This window comes from Ctenopharyngodon idella, chromosome 22 (assembly GCF_019924925.1).
Source record: "Ctenopharyngodon idella isolate HZGC_01 chromosome 22, HZGC01, whole genome shotgun sequence".
Classification (NCBI taxonomy): Eukaryota; Metazoa; Chordata; class Actinopteri; order Cypriniformes; family Xenocyprididae; genus Ctenopharyngodon; species Ctenopharyngodon idella.
Genome location: NC_067241.1, coordinates 6,743,490 through 6,771,349, shown reverse-complemented (window position 1 = coordinate 6,771,349; position 27,860 = coordinate 6,743,490). Strand labels below are relative to the sequence as shown.

The window sequence follows — 27,860 nt, the reverse complement described above, 5'->3', positions numbered from 1 at the left end:
TTAAAAAATAAAACAATAAATGCTGTTTTAGAGATGGCTGGCAAATTAAGATCATATGTTTTCGGATACAGTATAAAATAAATACATCATATTCATAGGTGATGACCAATTTTTTTCCAAACTAAAAACTAAATCCAACATAAACATTTGTGATGCCAGGACAGTAGTTTGGTAATTCAGACCACCGGCTGTACTATGTTGAGAGAGCACAGGTGCAAGAAATTGAGTTTTTAACTAAAATTGTCTTTTGTCCTTTCAGAGTTGACAAGACATTTTCCAGAGCCAGAAGTTTGTGGTAAGTACTGTCTTTTTCATTTAACTCAGCCATAGCCTGTTCAGCTGTTCCAGAAACCACAAGCTTTTATGCTGTTTTGCTCAAGGGTATCAGTCTGGACACAGTTACAGAGGAAAGACAATTTCTGTCTGCTGTAAGTGACTTGGAAGAAAACCATCCAAAGGCTCTTTACTGTTGTAGCTGCTTTTCCCTTTGTAATACCATTTAGATTTTTTATTTACCTTATTAACAATTTAATGCTGCTTGTTGAAATAACCCTTCTGGTTACTGTTGCAGGGTTGTGCACCATTCACAATTGAATTTAGAATGCATTTTGAATTTTAATTCAGTTCCTGAGTTTGAATTAAGTTAAATTAGTCAAACTTGATACAGAATTGCTTTACAAATTCAAACATGAATTGAAATTCAAAGGGATTCATATGGCTCCAATTTGTTCTTAACATTTTTCAAAATTCAAAAAGTTTGAACATTTGTAGAGCTGATGGATGGATGGATGGATGGACGAACAGACAGACGGATAGATGATAAATGGATGGATGGATTGACAAACAGAGGTAGATGGATGGATGGATGGATGGATGGATGGATGGACAGATAAATGGACAGGCAGACAGATGATACATGTACTGTATACATAGATCGATAGATGGATGGATAGATGGATGGATGGAGGGATGGATGGACGGACAAACAGACTGACAGACTGACGGATAGATATAAATGGATGGATGGATAGACAAACGGGTGTATAGATAGATGGATGGACAGACAGATGGATAGATGTTCTGTATACATAGACAGATTGACAGATAGATGTATGTATGTATGTATGGATGGATGGATGGATGGATGGATGGATGGACGGACGGACGGACGGACAGACGGATAGATGATAAATGGATGGATGGATAGACAAATAGGTAGACTGGTGGATGGACAGATAGATGGATAGATGTACTGTATGCATAGATGGATGGATGGATGGATGGATGGATGGACAGACAGAGAGATGATAAATGGATGAATGGATTGACAAACAGGTAGATGGATGGATGGATGGATGGACAGATAGATGGATAGGCAGACAGATATAGATGTACTGTATACATAGATGGAGGGATGGATGGATGGATGGACAGACAGACTGACGGATAGATATAAATGGATGGATGGATAGACAAACAGGTAGATAGATGGATGGATGAACAGATAGATGAATAGGCAGACAGATGGATAGATGTTCTTTATACATAGACAGATGAACAGATAGATATATGGATGGATGGATGGACGGACGGACAGACGGATAGATGATAAATGGATGGATGGATAGACAAACAGATAGACGGATGGATGGACAGATAGATGGATAGACAGACAGATGGATAGATGTACTGTATACATAGATGGATAGATGGATGGATGGATGGAGGGATGGATGGACGGACAGACAGACTGACGGATAGATATAAATGGATGGATGGATAGACAAACGGGTAGATAGATGGATGGATGGACAGACAGATGGATAGATGTACTGTATACATAGACAGATTGACAGATAGATGTATATATGGATGGATGGATGGATGGACGGACAGACGGATAGATGATAAATGGATGGATGGATAGACAAACAAACAGGTAGACTGATGGATGGACAGATAGATGGATAGACAGACAGATGGATAGATGTACTGTATGCATAGATGGATGGATGGATGGATGGACGAACGGACAGACATGATAAATGGATGGATGGATTGACAAACAGAGGTAGATGGATGGACGGACAGACAGACGGATAGATGATAAATGGATGGATGGATGGATAGACAAACAGGTAGACCGATGGATGGACAGATAGATGGATAGACAGAAAGATGGATGGATGGACGGATAGATAGATAGATGGATAGGCAGACAGATGATTAGATGTACTGTATACATAGACGGATGGACAGATAAATGTATAGATGGATGGATGGACAGACAGATAGATGATTGATTAAGAGATGGATAGAAGGATGGATAGATACATAGATAGACAGTTATGCAGATGGATAGATGATAGATTGTTAGACAGACAGACAAATTGATAGACAGATAGATGGATAGATTCTAATTCCAACTGATGAGATAAAAGGGAGTAAGTTCTAAAATTCGAACCTGTTGGTTTTTTTCTCAGTATCTTAAATGACAAGACATGTAGGTTTGTTTGACTCTGCTCAGGGAGTGCCCCAAAGCTGTACAGAGGGAAGACAGACAGATGAAATGTTTTTGATGCAGGCAGTGGTTTTGGGATGAGAAGAGTCCGGAGCACAGAGGACACGCTGCAGCCCTGCTGCCTTGTTGCCACAGCGACGGCAGACAGTGACTCTGCAGTGTTGGCAGGACAGAGTCGCTGAGGCACACATGCGACACTCTCACGCCCCTGTCTGTGAGTGAGATTGTGTGTGTGTGCTGGCAGGCTGTGTGTAAAGGCCTGCTCAGGATGCCAGGTGCAGATGGACAGCAGCCTGAAGGTCAGTCCTAACGAACCCATGGGATAAACCAGATTCCCGGCTCCGACGGCATCCGTCCCTCCACGTGTAACCTCAGGACCGGCCTGCATCACTCTAGCAAACAGCTTGCAGGACGAGAGACCTAACGCGTCCATCCTTCCTCACCGTTCTCTTCTGAAGGCACAGAGCAGTTGAGGACAACTTGAGGATAGATCTTCAGACTTATGGCACTGACTTTCGATGGCGATCGCAGCGTTTAACATCACGCTTCAGTTGCTTTATGATGGGACTTTGACAGTCCGTCTATTGCTGGAGTTGCAGTTTGTTTTTTGGAGCTTGTGCAAACAGGATGCAAAACGTGTTATCTGTCATCAACTAATCTACGAACATAGTAAGGTTGAGAACTCACAAGTATAGAAAATGTATCATTAGGTGATATATTTTTTATTCTAATGGATATATACTGCAAATATAGAGGTAATAATTCCTCAAAAAGATATGCAAATGTAGGTACGATACATATTTTGAGTCTATGAATGAGTCTGGGAGGAAGAAGACACTTAAAGGAAGAAGACTCATTAGCTTGTCAGAGCAAGACAGGATCAGACTATTCTGTGATCCAGAAATAGGCCCTAATCCCATCTATAGGCCCTTTGCAAGTGGCTGCCTGAGACCTTCAATAAGGAAGACAGATCTCAATTAGCCTGACAGATCCACAATGCCTTGCTCTCCCTTTCGAATCAGGAGGCTGAAGAAGTTCTGGTGAGTTTGAATTCGGAAGAGTCTTTCAATGGCTGATCTGAATATGAAAAGAATGTAAATCTTTCACCAGCGGTGCAGCGAGTGTTTGTTTAGTGGTCATTACGTGTGGATTGTGCTCTTGGACGTGGCATACATTAGCATGAATGGATTTAGATTGGTTTGCTTAATGAATGCATCTTGCTTTGCGTCACAAAGTAACCCGTGTGCAGATCCAGCAGGAATGCTTCAATATTCTGCAATGATGCTGTATTAGAGGAATGGTGCTGCCTACTGTGTGTCAATCAAGACACTTTTATCTGTTGATAAGGCATCTTTATCTCCCTGTCTCTTTCACTTGCACTTTTTCTATCTCATACATTCAGACTATTTCTCTCTCTTTTTTACATATGAGCAATCTAGGTCACTGTCATTATGTGCATGTAACAGCATTAGCTTTAGGTCTTGGGGTAAAGACAGCATGAAATTGCCTGACTAGCATAGTTTTCATTCCTGTGTTTATGTATTTCGTATTGAAATGAAGTTTGGCCGGGACATATTGAAGGGATTCTCTCTTTAAAAAAAATAGCTAGTTGTCTTTAGCTTTTCACAGCTATGAACTTTGATACTTGCTAGTCGCTAGTCTGTTGCATGTAGCATTAGGGGGAGGGACATTCTCAGTAGGTATGTTCATTTCAGATTCTGAAAGTTATGATTATATGAACCCTAAACATTGCAATCTGATTAACATGTTCATTTACATATGCATTAGGGGTGTGCCCGAAGCTGAATACCTTATTTATATAAATTTCCAAACTGCATAGGAACCGGTGAGCATGTAGGGAAAGCATAATATTATACACAAACCTCTAAAATCACTATGCAATGAGTGTGTAAAGTGAATAAGTGTAAATTCTATAAATGAACTGAACGCAAATCAGTAGCTGTGTTCCTGTTGCCTTTTCCATACTTTCCAGGCTTGAAAATTACTTAAATAAATTTCCATACTTTTCCGAACTGCATAAGAACCCTTACTGTTTTATTTAGAATATATTTAAAGTGTTAGTTCACCCAAAAATGAAAATTCTGTAATTTATTACTCACACTCATGCCGTTCCACACCCTTAAGACCTTCGTTAATCTTCGGAACACAAATTAAGATATTTTTGTTTAAATCCGATGGGTCCGTGAGGCCTACATAGGGAGCAATGACATTTCCTCTCTCAAGATCCATAAAGGTGCTAAAAACATATTTAAATCAGTTCATGTGAGTACAGTGGTTCAATATTAATATTATAAAGCGACGAGAATATTTTTGGTGCGCAAAAAAAAACCAAAATAACGAATTATTTAGTGATGGCCGATTTCAAAACACTGCTTCAGGAAGCTTCGGAGCGTAATGAATCAGCGTGTCGAATCAGCTGTTCGGAGCGCCAAAGTCACGTGATTTCAGCAGTTTGCCGGTTTGACAAGCGATCCGAATCATGATTCGATACGCTAATTCATTATGCTCCAAATCTTCCTAAAGCAGTGTTTTGAAATCGGCCATCACTAAATAAGTCGTTATTTTGTTTTTTTTTGGCGCACCAAAAATATTCTCGTCGCTTTATAATATTAATATTGAACCACTGTACTCACATGAACTGATTTAAATATGTTTTTAGTACCTTTATGGATCTTGAGAGAGGAAATGTCACTGCTCTCTATGTAGGCCTCACGGAGCCATCGGATTTCAACAAAAATATCTTAATTTGTGTTCCGAAGAACAACGAAGGTCTTACGGGTGTAAAACGGCACTAGGGTGAGTAATTAAAGACAGAATTTTCATTTTTGGGTGAACTAACCCTTTAAATAGCCTATTTATTTATCGGATAACGAAAGGTCCCCGAGCTGGGATTCGAACTCGGTCATCTGAAGCACAACTGCACGTACATCTAGAAGCACTTCCATCAGCCCAGACAGTTAGAAGATATTTAAATAAATGTTATAATCATAAAAATATATATTTTTTTCAGTTATACAGGGCATATTTTAATGATATATATGAAGAAAACAGATATATAGACTGTAATACCAGTACATAACGGTCTTCTCAAGTAATTGTACGAACTTCCGGGTAAAGCCCCGCCCACTTCTGGTTTTATCCAAATACAGATACGGATATGAATAATTTTGGGATTGTTACAAATACAGATACAGATACAGATACAGATAGTGGCTCAGCTGCACACCCCTAATATGCATTACATGTATTCTAAAAAAAACGTAAGTGCATGCTCAGTGCCCCAGTCGCCACGTTCAGAATCGGAGAAAGACCACAAGAATGTCACCGGAACTACTGCAAGTATAATTGTCATTTTTGCCTTAAAGACATAGGGCCTATCTAAAAAGAAAGCTGACATACACTGTATGTATGTTAGAAGAGACTTTTTAGCAAATGTTGAGGCATCATTTTGATTTTAAACTGATTATTTGGGTGCATGTAAACATAGCTGTTGTAGACAGTATCTGATTGGATGAAAATCTGAGTAGTGCAGGATGAGTCATCATTATTTTGGGTTTGTTTTCCCAGAAGGAAAAGAATATAACAGTTATGTGTTACACATCACTGTTTTTGTCAACTCGAAGTAAAATCGTTTTCAGTAATTGAAATAAAGATTAAAAATTAAATATTATTTCCCCTCTTTTTTGAGAATAGACGTGAAAATGCACTATCCAAACACAAATGATTGTAATTCAATAATGCTTTGGAATATAGACCCAAGTTTGATCTTGTTTTTAAAGAAGACACTCAGCAGATTAATGCTGATGTAAAAAAAAAAACGTTAAAAAAATGAAAGTATGAAAAAGTCATGAAAGTTTAAATTTACTGTAAATCAAATGTACTGTACTAAACATGTTTATTTTATATAAAATGTATATTTCACAAAATAATTTTGGTAACACTTTATTTTAGGGTCTTTTAACTAGTTGCTTATTATCATGCATATTACTAGAATATTGGCTATTTATTAGTACTTATTGAGCACATATTAATGCCTTATTCTGCATGATCTTATTCTACATTCTTAATCCTACCCAATACCTAAACTTAACAGCTTCCTTACTAACTATTAATAGGCAGTAAATTAGGAGTTTATTGAGGGAAAAGTCATACTTAGTAGTTTATATGTGTTCCCTATACTAAAGTGTTACCATAATTTTTATTCTAAAATTATAAAATCTACGAAGCCCTGCACATGACATGCAAGAAAAAAAAGTAAATTGTGCGCACAATTTACTAATTCGTTCCCTCATTTTACTAAATCGTGCGCACGATTTACTATTTTGTTCCCTCGATTTGCTAAATCGTGCGCATGATTTACTAAATTGTTCCCTTGATTTGATTTTTTTCTTTTTCCCTGCATGTCATGTGCGAGGCTCCATAAAAATCAAAGCCATATGTCTAACCAAGTTGTGTTCCAAATTTGAAGCTGATATCACAAAAATTTAAGTTCCTATGAGATTTTGTTTTATCCACCGGGTGTCATCCACATTCCATTAATTTTTTTTTTTTTTTTGATGCATTGTCCTGTAACAAATGAATAAATTTCTGTCCAAATATCACATCTATCACAAAACAGTTGCCAAATATGGAACCTTGAGACTCAGACCTTTCCGACGATATGTGTTTTGTCAGGATTAGAAAAGGTTTTGATTATAAAGTAGTTAAAATAAATTTTGTAATATGAAACCTGATACCGCCCACTAGGGGAGGAGCCCGCTAAAAGAATTTAGAGTTCCGTTTCCATGGTAAAGTAATGTCCAGTTTCAAAAATGTTTTCACAGGATGAATTTTGAGTTTGTAAGCACCTAATTTATGATGATTACTAAAATATGTGATATGAAAAAGGCGATAAATAAAAATAGTGCCAAGCATTCCATTAGCCAGGACGGTGACAGTTAAGGTGTTAAAGTATTAGAATTATTGAAACTGAAATAAAAATAAATTAAAGCTAATTAGAAATTAGAACTAATAAAAATGACAAAAGTACCTAACAAATGACTTGTTATTAAAATTTTGTAGTGAACTATCCCTTTATGTTTGATGCTGGGTTCCCTGTTAGCATCAAACTCCAAACCTTCTCTTTCTCCCTCATGTAACTGAATACTCCAGCTGCATGTTTTGCAACTCTGTACCATATTGTCTTCTCCTTCACAAACAGCATCCCAGCCTAATGCCAGACCAGCGCTAAATCCGGAAGCACTTAGCGAACAATACGGCACTCAGATTTCAGGCTGCTGGTCCCACACTATATCTAACCCCATCTCAGGTCAGCTAAACCCATTCAAGGTCCAGAGAGACTCACCTCTCTTCCAGTAGCGGAAATGATACACACGCTGTATATTTTTCCCATTAACTCAGTGGACTTTAGCTACTTGCTTTTATTAATCTCCGAATGACCTGCAGGTATGAAAAGGCGGCTGACATTCTGAGGTGACGTTTGAAAGCAATCAAGTGTCTTTCCTGTTGGCCTTTTTTACTTCCCTAACATCAAAGAGACATCCCTGGCTTTGATAAAGTATCTCTGAAAAAAGTGTGGAAATATGTCATGTCAGTATGGAATGACGGTTGTTCATTTTACTCTTCTTTCATCACAAAGTGCAGGTGTCACAGTGAGGAGAGACACGTTTTCGCAGAATTTCCGCTTGAAGTCGTAGTCGATCTTTTGCTCTGGAAGTATGCTGCCATCTTTTCCAATTTCACTTTATATAATTGAGCACTTTTGTTTTAAGCGATGTAGAGCCAAGTTCTGTCTGGCATTATTAAATGAGACGAGATGTATAAGGACTATTTTACAATAATACAGGGCGCACAGTGTCCCCTTGTCCCAGACATCCCTCTGGGAAACAGGTTGTGTCTGACGAGATCGATCGAGTAGAGATATGTCCACCAATGCAAACAGCCGCACACAATCATACATACACATGCAAGGATTGTTTTTGCTATACTATGTTATTATTTATTTAGCACTGTGCAATTTTGGTGCATTCAAGTCTTCCTGGGAAGTTTGAATTTGAAGTCGGTAAATCGTAATTACTGTACATCATCAGGTGCGTTCAGATCACTTTGGTCGAAGTAAGATGGTGATATACATTTTCTACAAAACATACATGAAGATTTTTTAACTCTACTTCCACTTCTTCTAAAAAATGTGCATCGGGTGTATTTTTGCTTTGTTTTATAGTTCAGTTCATGAAGATGCTGTAAACTGAATTGTTATATATTCTGTCGTAATTGTACAATGCTATCATATTTTGTACATGCAACTTAGCTAGTTTTATTGTGAACAAAAAAAATCATTAATTTCAACAAATGTATCGTCAATACAGACACTTCATCCACTGCGTCCTTTGACACACTCCCCAATCAGAAACTCGAGGCTCAAAGAAAACCCTGTTTCCCACTCATAATTACAACTTTGTTGTGTTGTTCATGTGTGTTCAATTCATATACTTGATCATTCGGACATGAACGCACCATTAGATGGTAGGAATGGTACCAGATGGCACTTCTGATTCCGATTTTGATGTTTATTTAATACCTCAAAAATCACAAAACACTTTCAAGAAAAACTTTTGACATTTAATAAGAAGCATCATTAGTGATGTACTGGTAATTGATTTTATAATTTAGCTTTATCTGCCCTCTTGTGGTGTTGTAGATTGGGCATCTACTCATCTTTTTGTCACTCAGGTAAAAGTTGTTACTTAGTGGAAATAGTGGTACTTTTTTATATTTTTCATATTTTAGATTTTAACAGCCCAAGTTATCGTATACATTAATGTTTGTAAAAGATCAGCTAGGACATTCCGCTAAATCTCCTTTTGTTTTCCATAGAATCAAAACCATACAAGTTTTGAATTTACATGAGGGTGAGTAGACAGAATTTGAATTTTTGTGTGAACTAACCCTTCTGTTCCTCTAAATAAGTCTTGGAGAAGCAGAATGTTCTCAAATACTTTTTTTTACTGTAGTAGTGATGCTCTTGAGATGTTTGGCACTCTTTCTCACTCAGACTCTGTGAGCTGCCATGGTTCATACACTGTAAAAAGTAATACGCTATATCTGTCAGTGTTCTGTGTTTGTTTCCTTGGTCACATGTTCTTTTGTTCAGTTTTCCCGCCACTTGTTTGTTTCCTTGGTTACCCTGATTTTAGTTTATTAGTCCCAGCTGTCCCTTGTTAATTAGCCTTGTTTGCCCCTTTGTCTGAGATGTATATATTTCCTGTGTTCTCCCTCAGTCTTGGTCGGTTCTCGTCTCTGTAATACGTCTGTGTTGTGCTATGTGTATTGATCTCCTGCGTGTTGTCATTAAAGACCCTGTGATTGAATCTCCATCGTCTGCATGTGTTTCCCACAACCATGCTGTGTGACAATATCTACTCCATAAAATTTTGGCAACAGATTACAAGCAATATCATTAATTAAATTCAACAAATAGAATTGAGTTAGAATTAATCAAATTAATTAATTAAATGTTAACCATTTAAAACAAGTAAAATTTAAGTAAAATTTAAACAAAAATACCTGAATAACAGACGTCAAAGATGAATTAACAACTCTTTATTTTTTATTGCCAACATTGAAGGCACCTGATCATAACAAGCGGAATCACTGAAGGAAAGAGAAACACAGGAATTAACAGAGGTTTAGATGTTGATGTTGATTTTATTGAAAATTGTTGGTCACCATTATGGTAATCAGTGTTTCATTTAGTTGGGAAGTTTGACTCTGCTTTTTATGTCAGTTTGTGGTTTTTGTAATGATGTTTGCTAATTTTACATAGTTAAAATGGTTGACTTTTAAGGAATTAATTTGATTAATTCTAACTCAATTCTTATATGTTAATATAATTAATGATATTGCTTTGTAATCTGTTGCCACAATTTTATTGAGTAGATAGAGCATATTACTTTTTACATTGTAGTTTTAGTGCAAAGAAGTGGGCTTTGTGCTAGTTTAGGACTATATTTGTTTAGTTTTTTGTTGTTGTTGTTGTTTAGTGTTGCACAGTTTGCATGCAGAAGAACCGTGTACAGGTGAGTTTGCTTGATCTCTTACACCCCTGTTTCTGTGTGTGCATTTATTTGAATCTTTTGGCTAGAGTTTCAAGGAGAAGGGAGGAAAGAGCTGTCAAACTTAATCAGCCCAGACTGTTTCTGTGTGTCTCTTACATGCAACTGTCTGACTAAATATAGCATCAATGTGACAAGCTCGTCCTTGATTCTCTGAGACAACATTTATAAATGGAAACCCATCGAAATCAGACAGTACACAAATACGTATTAAAAACAACCTGACGCTTCCATGGCAGGTCAAGATGCGCAGAAATATACACTCTTCTGGTGTATTAAAAAGCTTTTTTGTTGATGAATACACCTTGATGATATCCTGAAGTCCTTTTATTAATCACATATTTCGGTTAGGCAATTAAAATGTTCTTGTAAACTTGCATGTTTAATCCGTGTCTCTGTTATGCGTAATGAAAATCTGTGTATAATGACTGTTATCAGATTATCAGAGAGGGTCTTTAACAAAGAGAAGATAAGTCATCATTCTTCTTTTTGTGGCATAGTTGACAGTTTTTTTTTATAGTAGCAAGGGAGCTTTAGAGTAACAGAGTAAAAGAAAGGGATGCATGCAGCATGAACACTCGCATGTGTCATAAAAATGTGATTATGCAATGTTGTCACAGTTTGAGGCGGAAGATTCATTGACTCACAATTTTGGGTCACAATTATTTCGTTGAAAAAAAAAAAGGAATGACATTTAAATTAATGGGAAGCATTAGTGAAGACCCACAGTCAGCATTTCTCCAAACTCCTTCAACATTTTTACAGGCAATAACTCCAATAGAGAGCTTTTTGCTCTACTTCCACTGGATAAGTTGTCATATTATCCCATAAGATTCTTTGTAAAAAAAAAAAAAATTGCAAAGCACTTAATTTCTAGAGAACATAAAGATATATAGATACACATTCACATCGCTCTTTTTTTGCTTTTTCAGCTCACACTGAGATCTCTATAAAGAAATAGATAAAGTCATGTGAAATGATGATGGCCTGGGCCTGGGGGAAAACAGCTAGTTTATCAGTGTAGATACCAGCACTAATAAAAAAAATATTAGACCCGAGCATGCTGTGATGTACAAGTTCCTCCTCCTCAAACTGAAGATGCCCATTTGGGTTAATTCCATCAAAATGCCTCCAGGGCCAGAGGCACCATGGGGTATTCTGATGGCAGAGACATGGGAAGATGAGAGGCATGTCAGATTGATGTGCCACGCATCAAAGCTCAGTTCAAGCTCACTTCTGGAGGTTCTGGCAGGCACACACACAGTCGGTCCACTCATCTGACCCATTACAGACTCAGCAGGCAGGCAGCTAGTGGAGGACATTATCTGTACCCAGAAAGAGCCAGTTGGTCATGTTTAGACCAACCACTAAGATGAAAAAAATACATGTGAAATTCTGATGGTGTCATGTTTAATATAAATATGCCAAATTGCATATAAAATGTATAATTATTTTATTTTATTATATTATATTATATCTATGTTCACACAAGTGATCAGGGCCCTTAGGCATCTTTCTCCTGGTGTTCTTCAGAGTTAGAAAGGTCACTTTAGTGTCGAAAGTTATTGTAACTGTGGCCTTAATTGTCTACTGCCTGTAAACTGTTAGTTTTTTAAAGGGTTAGTTGACCCAAAAATGAAAATTCTGTCATTAATTACTCACCCTTCGTTCATCTTTGAAACACAAATTAAGATATTTTTGATGAAAACCGAGAGCTCTGTGACTCCTCAGTAGACAGCAATTTAACCACCACTGTCAAGGTCCAGAAAGCTACTAAAGACATCATTAAAATAGTCGACATGACTGTAGTGGTTCAACCTTACTGTTATGAAGTGACGAGAATACTTTTTGTGCGCAAAAACGAAACAAAAATAACGACTTTATTCAACAACATCTTCTCTTCTGTTTCATTCTCTTACACTTCCAGGTTCTACGTCGAGCTCAGTATTCTGACGTAGAAACTGGAAGCGCTGGATGTAAACAGCGTAAGAGAATGACACAGAAGAGAAGATGTTGTTGAATAAAGTGCACAAAAAGTATTCTCATCACTTCATAAGATTAAAGAAACACACCGATATTTTTGAAAATAAGCCTATTTTCCAACTCCCCTAGAGTTAAACAGTTGAGCTTTCTGGGGACTATTTTCAGGCGCTGCGTAATATCATTGCGCCTGCTGCACCCATGGTACGACAGCAAAGTTCCTTGATTATTACGCCAGAATGAGAGTATAGTTCCTAGCCATATCGGCCTAGAAAATCACAACTTTTCATTTTCCGTCAGTCTTAGTACACGATGTAACTACAGAAGAGTCAAGTTTTAAATAGGAAAAATATCGAAACTGTTTGGTCATTTTTGAGCGAGATGCTAACGGTCTAATCAGATTCAATGATCTACGCTAAGCTGCAGCTAAAAGTGCTACCGTCAGACCGGGAGAACGGCTGAATGGGTTCTAAAACGGTAAAACTCCACTGTTTAACTCTAGGGGAGTTGGAAAATGAGCCTATTTTCAAAAATAGCCACTGCAGTCACATGGACTATTTTAACAATGTCTTTACTACTTTTCTGGACCTTGAATGTGGTAATTATGTTGCTTTCTATGGAGGATAAAAAAAACCTCTCGGATTTAATCAAAAATGTCTTAATTTGTGTTCCGAAGATGAACGAAGGTCTTATGGGTTTGGAACGAAATGAGGGTGAGTAATTAATGACAGAAATTTAATTTTTGGGTGTACTAACCCTTTAAGGCATGCCAATGTAAATAGGCTTAATATCAGAGAAGCAACTAGTGTAAGTCTCAGATGCCCTTCTTACTGCCATCCTCTAGGGCCTTTCTTAAATTTTCTACTGTTAAGAACCATTTGCAGTAATCTGATAGGTTTGTACTTTTTCTAGTTTTCTTTTTAATAGACCCACTTAGAGCAGATTGGATCAAAAAATGCAAAATTCATAATTTAAATCTTTGAATGAGTTGCATAATGTAATTTTAAATAGTTGTTGTCAACATGAAGGAATTAGGAGTTAATCTCAGATGCAGCTGCTTGGGTTTTTGCAGGGCCAAATGGAGGCAGGTGATGTACAGCCATTCCCCATCTGTGTCCTCCTGTAGTGGGTCATTTAGGTTCTCTTCCGCTGAGCCAGAGGGAGAAGGAGAGACTTTAATTGCTGTAAATGGTGGTTTGGGTTTGTGGGTTCATCAGACATCTCATTCGCTCACTCCCTCTCTCTGGCTGAGAGAAGCACTGAGTCATGGTGCATGCTCTGGACTTCATATCCTCTTTTTTGCAAGAAAAACAGATATTAATATCTTTGTTCAGTAGTGACAGTGGTCTGTTTAGTCATTATGTGAATGGTTTAACCCAGTGGCTCTTAAATGGTGGTTAATCAGGGAAAACAATGCAGAATGGATAGACAAAGAATGTAATATAATTATGCACAGTTAGGATATGCATAACTCTATGGTATTTTGGAGTAAATTCATCTGTCACATGGTAGAACAGATGACATGAACCGGTTGCATGAGATGCCATCCTCAAAAACTATGAACAAAACTACTCAAAGTAAAAGAAATTATGAGTAATACTACATTAAAATAGAAAACGTGTGTGTGTGTGTGTGTGTGTGTGTTTATTTTTACTTTTGTTTCATAATCAATTTTGCTATGTGTTTTCCACTTGATGTCCATATAATTTTTTGGACCTGAAGCAAAACCACTTGAGAAAATCCTATCTTGCCTCATTTGTGTGATTTATCATGAAGCAGTACAAGAGATTGATGAGATCAAATGTAGAAGGTGAAAGACAGACTGTCTTTTTATTTATTTAAATATTTGTCATACAGTAAATCCTAAGATTGTCTTTCTGTGGATGTTCCTCAGTGGATTGGAATTTAATAGATTTGACTGATGTCTGCATGTTGCTTTAGGGGGGATTAACAACATACAGGAGGATAATATGTACTAGCCACTTTAAGGGATATCAATGTTTACAGATAATGAAGTGCATGCGTTGACTGCACCTGCTCGCTTGGAGGATGGAGTCCAACATAAACAGGTGTCGTCTTCCCAAAGGGCGTTTCCATGTCAATGGGACCTTCAAGTCCTGTGTGTTTATAGAGGACGTTTCCTGATCACACAGCATCAGGCCTTCACGAGTTACATCATTCTGCCCCTGAGAGGATGAAAACATGTCACTGCATCATGTGGTGCACTTGTCATCTGGCCCCTCTATGACCATACATTACCAGACCATAGTGGGAGATACGATAGTATGATTATATTACGGCTAAAAATGAAAACCCATCATCGGACTTATCCAACAACCGGATCATGCAAATTGTATAGAGGTGAGATGCGTTGCCTCTGTGGGGATGTTTTTTTCTTTTAAAGCTAACCACCCACACAGGAGATGAGGTCAGTGGCAGCAGTTGTGATCCTGTTGTGTAAATGTTTTGAACATGACTCAGTTTGACTCTGATGGAGCTAGTGCTAATCTGAGTAATGCTTTCTTCACAAATACATAAGGGAACTGAGGAGGAGGGAGTGAGAGAGAGTGCAATGGGGGTCTGCTGAGGTTATGCTGCATGAATTTGTCTTAAAATACATGGAGATGAGTTTTGTGGCTGAGGTGATGTGATATTTGTTTTGTTTTGTTATTCAGGGGTTAGTTTTTGTTTTGTTGTTCAGGGCTTTATTTTGTTTTGTGAATATAAGCTTTAATGTAACTCTGTGACAGTTTAGTAAAACCATAAATAGACTCTGGATTGAAAATGACAGGGTGTATAACTATTTGATTTTAATTTTAAATCCAAATTTGGGAATTCACTAGATGACTTGAATGGCTCTATTTGGAAAGAATTAATCATTCTAGAATCATTGGGGTGATTTTGTAGGTGAGTGAATACGCATATAAAATAATGAACAAATTACAAGCATAGATAAATATAATAGATATAAAAGATACAAATGAAATTTCCAGAATGAAACAGTGCTTTATGTTTTTCAGATAAGTCTAACAGTATTCAGGTACAGAAATTGAATAATCAAATGTAAAATAACACTGCACAGTCTTCACTGTATATGTTAAATATAATTAATCTGTGTTAAAGCTACAAAAGTGATTTTTCTCTTTGTGTTTTATTGTTTAGCATTCATGATACAAACAGCAGCAGGAATATTAGGCTGCTGTCACTTTAAGACCGAATGCGTGGATCCGCAATACTTTTACACATCCTTTTTCTTACCTTCACGGACCTAAGCCATAAGCAACTGTTTATGAGAGTACTCGCAGAGATGTGCATTTTGACAATTTTTTTTTTGCGTGTATGAGTCCGTTTAAGCACAAATAGACGCTAAAGAGAAAGGAATTCGGTGTTCATGTGCATACAAAACAGCTGCACGTTCAGCTCTCTTTCGTACCTTCTTGCGCTCAAATGGTTTAAAATCCTTGTATGTTTAAACTGACAGGACCTAAAACACGTGCAAATAATAAACTTTCATTGTATGATGGTCAAGCTTTGCAATTTACCCGAGAATCACGTGCTTTTTGAACTATGGTGTCTGGTCTGTACGGATTGACAATCCCATATACTTGACTTCGCACATCTTGCAATGTGACTATCGGGGATGTGCAACTAACTTATAGTTTCGTTATTAATAGAGATACTGCTGCTGTTAGAGACACACAGATCAGGTAGGCTAATTTACATATGCTGCTTATTCTCTCTCTCTCTCTCAACTGCGTTAATAACTGTATCAACGGTATTATTCTGCTATAAAGGCTTAAGCCTTCGTTACTAGTTCTGAAAGGACATTTTGGAATAAGCAATGGAGGCTTGGGATGAGATGTGTAAGAAATTAGTCCCACACACAAGAGTGTTTTTAAGGACAAAAAAAAATAATTTTCTTAATTTCTAAGAATTCAATGGCCCGTCGTAAATTATTCCTTACTAAAATGATATATCGTGCTGCCCTAATCCAAACTGATGCTTCAAAGTATTTCTTGTCATTTTGACAAAACTCAGAAAGAAAATTAACTTTACCTTGGTGATGTATTTTAATCTGTAAAATTTGCAACAACAATGTTTAATCAAAGAAACCCAAATCTTTAAGTTTGCAAGGCATAAAAAATAATTTCTGTCATGACAACTCTTACCCGTAGCTGATCTATACAGGTGGAGCTGGGGAAGGTGGAGGGTTTCTGAAAGCGCGCTGCAACAGCTACAGCAAATGCTGACCAGTTTTTGAAGGTTGAGCAGCGAGCTCATTGGCTACTGATACAGCAGGAACCAATCAGCTGTGCCCTGTAGAGAATGATGTGATTGCAAGCAGATTGTGTTAAGGACCTATCACCCTGCGCCATCTAGAGTTTCATGACAGAACTTTGTATGTCTGTAATCAATGAATGTATGACAAATTAACAGTGCAGCGCAAATGACTTTCTCTCACTCTGATTTTTGTCGAATGAGAGAAGGAGAGGAACAGAGTGAACTCCTTTGAGATCCCTCCCCCCCTGTGCTTAAGTTTGGGTTGTCACATTATTATTCATATATTCTAAGACATTTTGGATTATCATTTGAATAGATTAATATTCTTGGAGTATGCAGGCATGCACTCCTGGAGGAAGAGTCTTTAGTAAGCCTTTATTAGTCAGAACGGCACAATGTATTAGTAATGCTGCTGTCAGAGATTGGCATTTCATTCAAAAGCACCTAAAAGCTCACCTACACATATCCAAGTGTCAGTTTGAGATCTTGTGGTCTGTGCGATTCAGTTTGTATGGCAAATATATTTTTAGTCTGAGTCATTTTGCTTTTGTGGTTTTGTCTTTGTCTCCCTAAAGACAGATAAGGAGACAGGAACCAGATCTATATTATGACAGAAAAACAACTTTTTCTCTGAGGCTGTTGTCTAGACCTACAAACCGATCTCTGTTTTAAGATCATTTTTTGTGCTGTTCTCCACCTCTCGGAGGACAGATGGAGATGCTGAACACCTGCAAGGCTCAGTTGCCTCCATTAGAAGTGGTTTAAGTTATCAGGGAGAGTTAGAGATCAGATATGAGCTGAATTATGGCTTCTGGGCAGTCTGAAAGACTCAGTGTGGGATGACAATTTTATGTATGTATATATATATATATATATATATATATATACATACCTTTTTTGACTTTGATTTTGACTTAAGCTGTGTTGTCTTTTTATCTGCCATCTTCAACATCTTTTTCATATTCTAATAACAGCCCTTTCAGTTTAACTTGATCTTCTTTATTCTCTGAATGAGAAGTTGCACGAGCCGTGTGTGTTTAGCTTTTCAAGGCCAGCAGATTATGCTCACTGATTACTACAAAACACGTCTCTCAGAGGGGTAGGAGATTTTCCTCTAATCCTACATTATCTCTTTGAGTTATGCTGTGGACAGCAGTATTTTGCTGTCATACAGTACACATGTGTTGGCTTTACAGACATCTGATGCAGTAAGGTGCTGTCTGTATGTTTACCTTGGCCTAATTGACTGGTTGTGTTTGTAGAAGCATCTGAAAGAAACAGTTCACCCAAAATGGGTATCCTGCCTTAAAATGGGTATGTTGTTTTAAACCTGCATGACTTTCTTTCTTCTGTGAATTCTGTGATTTTATGCTATAGTCCAAGCTATATTCAAATCGGTCTTTGTGGATTCATGTCCGATATTAAATAAATCATTCTTCTTTTTTGTCAAATATGATTTATTAAAGACAAATCATCCTTTCGAGGTGGATCTTTTCATTGAATTGGTTGAACTAGCTCAGAATTGGAATACAGTGCATGAATCATTTGGACCACTTTTAATATATATAGTTCTTTTAAATTTTTTTTGATATTTCACAAAATTACTGTTTTTACTGTATTTTTGATTTTGAGCATAAGAGACTTAAGAGCATAAGAGAAAAAAAATAAACATCAAAAACTGGAAATATTATATTATATTATATTTTATTATATATTATTTTATTATATTATATTATATCATATTATATTATAAATTCCATATGAATATAGCCTTAAAGGATTAGTTCCCCCAAAAATGAAAATAATGTCGTTTATTACTCACCCTCATGTCGTTCCACACCTGTAAGTCCTTCGTTAATCTTCGGATTCATAAATTACCTTATACATTATTATTATTTTTGTAAAAATTCACACAGATTAAAATGGCATGAGGGTGAGTAAACGATTTAAAAAATTCATTTTTGGCTGAACTATCTATAGACCATGTGTGCTGTCACCCCTCTGATGTGACAAGCCAGGAAGCTGTTTCAAGATATTACTTCCTATATTAAACTCCCATATTGTGTTTGTAAGACAACGTTTCCACTTCCACGTAATCCACTTCCTTTACATTAAGTGCTTTTAATAGATCTTTAACTTAAGAGAAACAAGCTCTTGAATATAAACCTCCCTGGAGGCTCAAGAGAGGATGTCAGGAGCAGACAAAGAGCAATTTATTTAAAAAAGCATGTTAAGGTAGGATTACAGTTTATCGAATGGGATATAGGACACAATTTGTTAGTGAATTTGTTGCCTGAGCAACAGTATGTGATGGGGAGGTGTGTGTTTAATTAAGGCAAAGCACGATGAATGCAAATTGCAGCCCCATCAGAAAGCTCAGATGGACAGCCCTCAGTGTTTGAGTGAGCGGGGGAGGGGACGGGTGCGTAAGAGCGTGGACGGGGAGGGTGAGAGACACATAAAGAAAGAAGAGAGAGGAAAAGAGCAGCAGAGTAGGAGCAAGAGAGCGATACAGACAGCAAATGAAGTGATAGTGGGAGGATCAATGCTTCTAGCAGGTGTGCGACTGACTTGAGAAGCTCACCGCTGCCAGACAGGAGAGGAGATCCTACATCCATCCGCACGCAGTGAGTAATCGCACTGTATCTGTGTACAGGAATATCAAGCGTGACAGTTGTACTTGCAGTTTGGTATTTCTGGCATTTGCTATACTGGTTAGGAGATTGGCGGGACTGCCAAAGCAGCTGGCAGGTGTGCGGCGCATGAACGGTGTCATGTAGAATATGCTTTTAGAGACGAGCAGATTGCCAGAGCCTTCATTAACACATATAGAGGGATGCTGGGAGATTTTATACGGAGCTAGACAGAAAGCATTGAGCTCATCTGCGAGCAGTAACTGACGTTCATTCACGGCTCATTGTTTACAATTAACTTCTTAACGGGTGACCTACCAACCTCTTTAGTTGTGCTCCAAGCTTCAGTGCTCGTGGAATACAGGAATTGACTTGTGAGCTTTGTACTTTTCTCCAGTGTCACATCTGAGACCATAGTTCATATTTCATTATAGTTCCTCCTCCTTATTTTATCCTGCATCTGCTGTGGTTACTCAAACTCACTGAAGACAGAGGTGAGGTAGTAATGAAACATTGCTGCGTGGTAGCAGAACCCCTGGGGTTAATGGTTTATGTAATATCATATTTAACTGCATTCCTCTCATTGGCAGACTTTGAATATCTGATTTACTCTCAATCGAACTTTGCTCAACAAACCAAGAGGAAAGCAAGGGGAGAGGGTGGGGGTGATAGAAAGTGGTTTGATTTCAATTTTTAGATATTATAGCTGCTGAGAGGAGAAAGATTTCATGTCTTCATCAAATTGACACTTAGTATGCTCTCAGATGCTGGTGAATTCATCACAAATTAGAGCTTGAGAGGTGAGTATTGTCAGTTTGTCTGCCTGCTTGAGGACTTTTCATTAATGTCAAATTAATGTTAATGTGATGATGCACTTCTGTAATAGTGATGCACTATTATTAAAATTTGGACTGATGCCATTAAACAGAATTTTATAAAATTATTATTCTTAATTGAAATCAACATTTTGATGTACAGTATGAAAAATGGTTATTCATTTTGAGATTTGTGATTACATTTATATATTTAACCTTCAAATTGTTAGTGTTTTTAAAAAATTAACTTTAAGTAAGCGTTAATGATAGGAAAGTCTGATTCATCTAAATGTGAAAATAGGGAAAATGACTTGCACAATTGAAATATCCAACATTAATATATACCAATATATCAGTTATGGATACCGATCTATTAAAGGGATAGTTCACCCAAAAATGAAAATTCTGTCATTAATTACTCACCCTCATGTCGTTCCAAACCCGCAAGACCTTCTTTCATCTTCAGAACACAAATTACGATATTTTTGATGAAATCCGAGAGCTCTCTGACTTCTCCATACGCAGCAATTTAACCACCAATTTCAAGGTCCAGAAAGATACTAAAGACATCGTTAAAATAGTCGTGACTACAGTGGTTCAACCTTAATTTTATGAAGCAATGAGAATACTTTTTGTGCGCAAAATCAAAACAAAAATAACGACTTTATTCAACAATATCTTCTCTTTTGTGTCATTCTCATTCCCAGGTTGAACCACTGTAGTCACTTCGACTATTTTAACAATGTCTTTAGTACCTTTCTGGATCTTGACAATGGTGGTTAAATTAATAGGAGTCAGAGAGCTCTCAGATTTCATCAAAAATATCTTCATTTGTGTTCCGAAGATGAACGAAGGTCTTATGGGTGAGGAAAAGCATAAGGGGGAGTAATTAATGACAGAATTTTCATTTTTGGGTGAACTAACCCTTTAAAACATCTGTATTATTGGCCAATAACCAATTTGGTACCCATATATTGTGCATCCCTGTTCTTTAAACATCGTGACTTATGTGTTTTTGACAAAAAGGCTGAAATGTTTACTGGAAAATCTGGCTGCATTTTTATGAGGTAAACTTTATTAAACTCAAGACAAAACGAAAATCATAAAATCGTAATTGAATTAATGCAATAATTGAATTGAACTAATACAATAGTAATTTTTTCCATTATGTATCAAGTTTTTAAAGAATTTTTAACATCGAAACAGCATCAAATAACAATTTCTATAATGTTATGTATAATTTCATGGCAGTTCTTCAGTAGTGTAGTTTCACAGGGCTGTGATGCCTCCAGACTTCAGCGAGGATTTTGTCTGTTTTGTGCATGGAATTGGTTTTTTGGGCTCAGCTGTAGGGAGTGAAATAATGATCCCGGTTGTGAATGCAGAGCAATCCCTCAGCAGTCCATTGGGAATTTCTTGCCTGTGTGGGAAGAGAATTAGTACACTGGAATTCTAATTACTCTATAGTGTTATAAACCAACCGGATCTATGTGTCAGTTTAACAGTACAGTAAGTTACCGCTACATTATATAGTAATTCACCACAACATATTAAGCCTTTAATAATCAATTTTTATAGCTAAAGTAGGATATGCACTTCCAAGATCCTTTCATTGAAGTTAATTTAAAGGATGGTCAGTTAATGGAAATTGGTCTAATTGAGCATATCAGCAAATGGGCAAAACCGTACGATACAGAAGAGCTGTGTGTGGATGTTGGCTGCTTGGAGAGATTTTGTTTTATCATTTGTTTTGGCGCTGAGCTGTGGTTCATTTAAGGTCTGTGTTCCAGCACTGCAGATCACTCCCACATTACATCACATCCATTATCCACTGCAGAAATCCATGCCACCTAGATATTTATGGATGAGTTAAAGGCAAAAGTTCACTTAAACTCTAATATGTGGGTTATGGTGCAGTCTGGAGGTTAATTTAAAACAAAACTCAAATGATGGTTTGCGGTAATGTATTAATGTAAACGTTAACTTAAAAGCCGAATGGCTTAAAAATTTACCTATAAAGTAGCTGTCTGGTTTTGATGGATGGTGTATAGAATATGCAAGCAATGGAGCATCTGCTGCCGTAGAGCTCGAACTCTGGGTTTATTTCCCACAACAACCCGTTGGGCAACACTGGGACTGACATGAGAGCTATTTAGAAGCACAAACTGGATGGTTACCTCTCTTTTTGAGAGATTCATCACAAGTCTCCTTTTGACTTTCTCTTACAAACTAGAGAGATAACACAAGCGTACATTTGAAATAGTTCTCAATTTTAATAACACTATTACAACCCCTCCTTGATGTCAGAAAGAAGGATTTTCCCAGATATGGATCTTCAGACAAGTCTTTTTGCCTGAAGCAATACAGTACAAGCACCACACAGGTCCTGAGAAGGAAATTCAGTCAAGAGCCGCACCACCTTTTTATCAGATGCTAAATGCACTGAACCACTTCTGCACTGTATTTAAATAGAAATGATTGAAATTTTCACCATAAATTCCCCTCATTTCTGTTCAGATCAGACTCACAGATTCCACCTTATTCGCAAAACACAACACTATTTACTTGGCACATTGGTAAATTGCATTCAGTACAAATATTATGGGCACATTTGCTCAGTTACATGATTTGCATTATTCCCTTAGTTGTACAAGGTATTATTATGTGTTAGCGTACAATTCCATTTAATTGTACTCAAGATTTTATAGTTTTCCATTTCCTAAATTACCATGGAGGATATGCATCGGAGCAATGGCAGTTATCTCGATGGAGTTTCTGGTGGATTGTCTGTCGGTAAATTTTTATGAAAACATTTAGCAAAGAATAAATTTGCCAGCTGTCTTATTATGGAGCATTCAGGGTCATTCTTTAGCTCACTTACATCGTCCTAAACCTTATTTAGCCTGCAATGTAATACAATCCGTTTCTCCTCAACTAAAGTATAATGGGAAATCTAATCATGGCCTCATGTCAAAACAATAGGATTCTGAAAAAATTAGATTATACCAACCCCCGCATATATTGCACATCACCTCTACAACTCCATGGAGCTTTGCACAGACGGAGAAACCTGCTAATCTAAATGCAAAGTCTGCTCAGAGGTGCTGACCGTACGGCCATGTGGGGTGGCGGGGAGGGGGGGTTGGTGATACAACTGTCATTACTCAGGCTATTACAATGCTAAAGCTTCCTGTGCTGTGACCCCATGGCCTTTGGCCATTTAGAACAGTTATTCTCAAGTGATTTTGCTGCAGGTCCAACATTGGACATCAAGTGGTAACATTTTCACAAATTAAAATTAAAATACACTGTAGGGGGTAAAACAAAATCATATTGATTAAACAAATTATATTATATTATATTATATTATATTATTGGCTATATTACCTAGTGACAGATGAATTTAGGTATATGGGAAGCATTTTCCTCCCTTTATAAAGTTAAAGGTTTTTTTTTTTTGTATTTAGGGCTGTCAAGTTAACATTAATGTATTTTAATTATACAAAAAATAAGAAGGTGAAAATTAAGGCAATTAATCATTGACTGACAGGCCTAAATTATTTGCATTTCGCATTGTTTTCCCTGCTGTGACCCTTTCAGAAGGTTAAGAGCCACTGGTGTAGTTTTATATTGTGGTGTGGATTTGTGTATGTGCATGTGTAGTGCTGAACTGAAGTGTGTCTCTCATTACAGGAAACAGGATGGAGGAGAGCCCTGCATCTCTAACACACTAGATCCTTCACTGTTCCAGCCATCACTGCCCCACACCGGCCCTGCGTTCCTCAAGGTATCACAAAACTCCTGTCTGCCTGCATGCTGAGTGTCCTTCCATCCTGCCAACGCTTGACTTTTGCTTGCTGAGTCTGTCTCACCTCTCCTGACCCATCTGCTCCATTACTGTGAGCCCGTGTAGAACTAATACTGATTTGCATGAGGCCAGTGTTTGGAGGGATGATTACGGACTTTTCTGTTTGTTATTAATACACATGATTGACATGCCATGCAGTTAAATGAGAGTGATGTAATTAAATGCCAGATGCTATTAATTAACAAATGTCAGGCCGGTTTCTCAGTCACACCCTTTATTTCATGAGACAAACTAATGCCTGTCAAAATAGTATTGATTAGATAAGGTCATTTATCTGCTGACAGCTAGTCAGTGACTTACACAGTAGCTCCAAAGATTCAGCTTTGTGAACTAAAACTGCTCACATGACCCTTAAAGGAACAGTTCAAACTAAATGAAAATTCTCTCATCATTTACCCAGACTTATGTTGTTTCAAACCTGAATGATATTGAACATAAAAGGAGACATTTTAAAGAATGTACTCTTTTCCATGTGATTAAAATGATCAGGGGGGGAAAAACACTGTAAAATTATTATAAAGTGGTCCAAATGGCAGTATTCCAAATATTTTGAACCCATACAATAGCTTTGAGTAAGAAACTGACTGATTGAAGTTGAAGTGACCGGGTCGAGTCAGTGAGTGTGAATCATTCTGGGGCGAGTTTCCCGAAAGCAACTATGGTCGAAAGTTCCATTGTTATCAACATAGTTCAAAGAGTCATTGTGTGTGGTTGGAAGGACAGGTCTTGACCTGTGGTTAGAAGCATAGTTTCTTCTTCGCATGACATGTGGACATAATGCAGTGGTTTTCAAACTTTTTTGGTCACGCCCCCTTTGGTCACCTTTTGGCATTTGGTACCAACCACTATTCACACACTTAAATTCACACACTGACTTTCACTGAAATTTTCACTGAAAATTCACACTGAAATTCGTCTCATATCCCAATTACCTTTTTAAATGGTCTATATTTATAAATATATATAGTCTGCGGAAGGCTTAGGACCATAAAATGTTCATCCAATCATTATATTCGGTCCGAATGAAATAATACAATGTCCTACCTGCCTGTCAACATATGTTTTGTGTTTAAATATTTTTATTAGAAATTTTAACAGCAAGTCAATTGTAATTACACTTTTTTAATTGTCAACGTATGTTTTTACATACCCTCGCGCACCCTGTTCGCGCAGACATCATACGTCATCAGCGCGTTTCATGCTATGCAGAATTTATGTAGACAGACGTCAGTCACGGAGCACCACAAACAAACAGCAGCCACCTTTTACAGTTCCTCCAAAACAACAAGCTTATGCTGCGTTCACGCCATAACTACCGTAATTAAAAGATGACAACCTGTGACGCTACCTTATGCATTTCCATGTCAACAGTATCAACACCGAAATGAATCTGCAGCAGTCATGTACAAGCTCTCCAAGTTGTTTGCGTTGTTATGTGCTTTGAGACATGAGGTACACTAGTTTAACACTGTTTCTTGTGAAGCTTTGCCGAGAGCAGCTGTGTGTATGTGCACCTTCATGTGTTTTGGAGGAGGCGTGGCTTTGGGCACGCTCTGAAGGGAGGGTAGGAAAGCTATTGCTAGCTAGCTATTGCTAATTGCTAGCCTCTCTGAAAATGTCCTGTTGCAACTTTAATAAATTCTTGTCTTGACAAAATAAGCAAGCTGACATTTAGTACAATCTATATATTTTATTTATGAACTAGATCAAACGATTCATTGAAAATATCTGACTCAAAAGAATAATTCCTTCGCTATCAGTACTTCTCTCATGAACTTTCATAAAAGCAAAGAGACCTATGTCAAGGTTTCCAATGAAAAACAACTTCAGTTTTGTTTTTCTCACAAAGCTTTCGTATGATTTCAGAACAGTTGCAAGAATCGTATAAACTTGTGATGCTTTTTCTGCCATTCTGGAGGTTGATAGCCACAGTTCTCATTCAATTTCATCATACTGTAAGTTTGGACAGCATGAGGGTGAGCAAATGATGATGTAATTTTCAGTTTTGAATGAACTAACCATGTAACTTTCATATCCAAATGCCTTTTCTGAGGTGAATCACTACAATCAGTTCACCAAACTTATTTCATTACACAGACAGAGCATGTAATCAGCTTCTAAAATACACCTTCAAGTGTTGAAGCTTCAGTGCTTGTGCTAATGACTTACGCAGCCAAACTTGTGACTCATGCATGAATTTCAACTGCATGGTTGAACTTAAGCTGATGGAAAGCTAAAAACTGTTTTTAATAAAAAAAAAAAGGTTTTTTATGTTCATACTGAGCTACTGCACAAATTAAATGTATTGTATTTTAATATCTGCTGATCCACAGATCTATCACTCGAAACAGGGTCCTGAGAGAGATAATTCAAGGGCCCTTTAAACCCTTCTTTAAGTCAAATGTTATTAGTTTCATTGTTGAGCCATGTTTAGTTTGGAATTGTTTGCTGATGTTGGCGATTGTGCCTGACAAAGTTAGATATGAGGGTCAGGTTCTCCAAGCGCAGGGCTAAAGAATAAGATCCTTTGTGTATTGTGTGTAGTGTGTGTAAGTAGTTTGAGTGATCTCTTGTGTGTGTAGGAGATTTTAGGGCTTTTAAACTCTGTGAGCTGAGCCTGTGATTAAGAGGATAAAGTTTGGGTGATGTCAGAGTGCTTTAACTGCATTCTGCAGCATAGCTTATCTATAACACAACAGAGAGTAATCTGTGTATGAAATGTATATGAAATGGGAGAAAGAAAATGAATGGAACAAGAAAAGATTCTTTGGAGATCATGTCTAGTCAATTTTTTAGTCAATTTGTAAAAATAAATAAATAAATAATTCATTCAATACTTTGAGAAATGCATGTTGTTATTGTACAGGTTTGGAATGACATAAGGATGAATAAATGATTTCACCCCCCAAATTTTTTTTGAGGTGAACTATCCCTTTAAATATCAGCTTTGTGCCAGATGTTTCTGCTGAAATTAAAAAAGTGAAAGTGACATGACACATAGCCAAGTATGATGTCTCATACTCAGAATTTGTGCTCTGCATTTCACCCATCCAAGTGCACAGCCATTTTTGCTGCAACACCCAGAGAGTAATTGGGGGTTAGGTGCCTTGCTCAAGGGCACCTCAGTTGTGGGTAATGAGAGTGGAAGAGAGCACTGTTCATTCATTCCCCCCACCTACATTTTCTGCCAGTACTGAGACTCGAACCTGCAACCTTCAGGTTACAAGTTCGACTCTCTAACCATTAGGCCATATCTTCCCCACAAAGTCTGCGAGCCAGGACTCAAACTCGGGTCACCCGAAGCGTAACGACGCTATATGTCGGTGTGCTGCCCGTGAGGCTATCGGCGCCCAAAAAAATTTGAGAAATAAATATAGATAAAAATGAGACAGTTGTTGACAGAGTAAAAGTATAAAAACATGAATGTGGATAATGGTCAGATATGGTCATATTGAAATCTCTGACATTTGATTGCAGACGTGTGTACTGTATCTTCAGGAAATCCAGCATTGTTGACATTGTTTAGATCTCTTCCGAAGCTCTGAAGAGGGCACACCTGAGATTATGGGATCTTTTTCTCAGGAGACTTCAGCAAAAGTCTCAATTTGCTCTCCATTTAATCTTATT

General features: G+C 37.4%; 1 protein-coding gene and 1 long non-coding RNA gene across 24 annotated transcripts in view; one reads left to right on the top strand and one right to left on the bottom strand.

Moving 5' to 3' along the window:
* Window positions 1-27,860, top strand: part of rap1gapa (RAP1 GTPase activating protein a) — a 97,962-nt gene that overhangs the window by 30,160 nt on the left and 39,942 nt on the right. For 16 of the 23 annotated variants that reach the window (XM_051879487.1, XM_051879483.1, XM_051879472.1 and 13 more), the window contains exons 2-3: window positions 260-295; window positions 24,059-24,152. Coding sequence is in view for 16 of the 23 variants with exons in the window: in XM_051879472.1 (XP_051735432.1) it covers window positions 260-295; window positions 24,059-24,152 (130 nt within the window). In the remaining 7 variants the exon portion in view is untranslated. Of the gene's footprint in view, window positions 1-259; window positions 296-2,700; window positions 3,562-9,418; window positions 9,454-14,866; window positions 14,998-19,377; window positions 19,545-24,058; window positions 24,153-27,860 lie in introns of those variants that run through there. The other 7 variants (XM_051879489.1, XM_051879485.1, XM_051879488.1 and 4 more) reach the window with 5 other exon arrangements.
* LOC127504629 (uncharacterized) lies at window positions 13,303-17,581 on the bottom strand. The gene is made up of 3 exons (XR_007927409.1): window positions 16,806-17,581; window positions 14,671-14,822; window positions 13,303-13,930 (listed from the first exon to the last, which is right to left on the bottom strand). It is a non-coding gene; the product is annotated as an uncharacterized LOC127504629 (long non-coding RNA).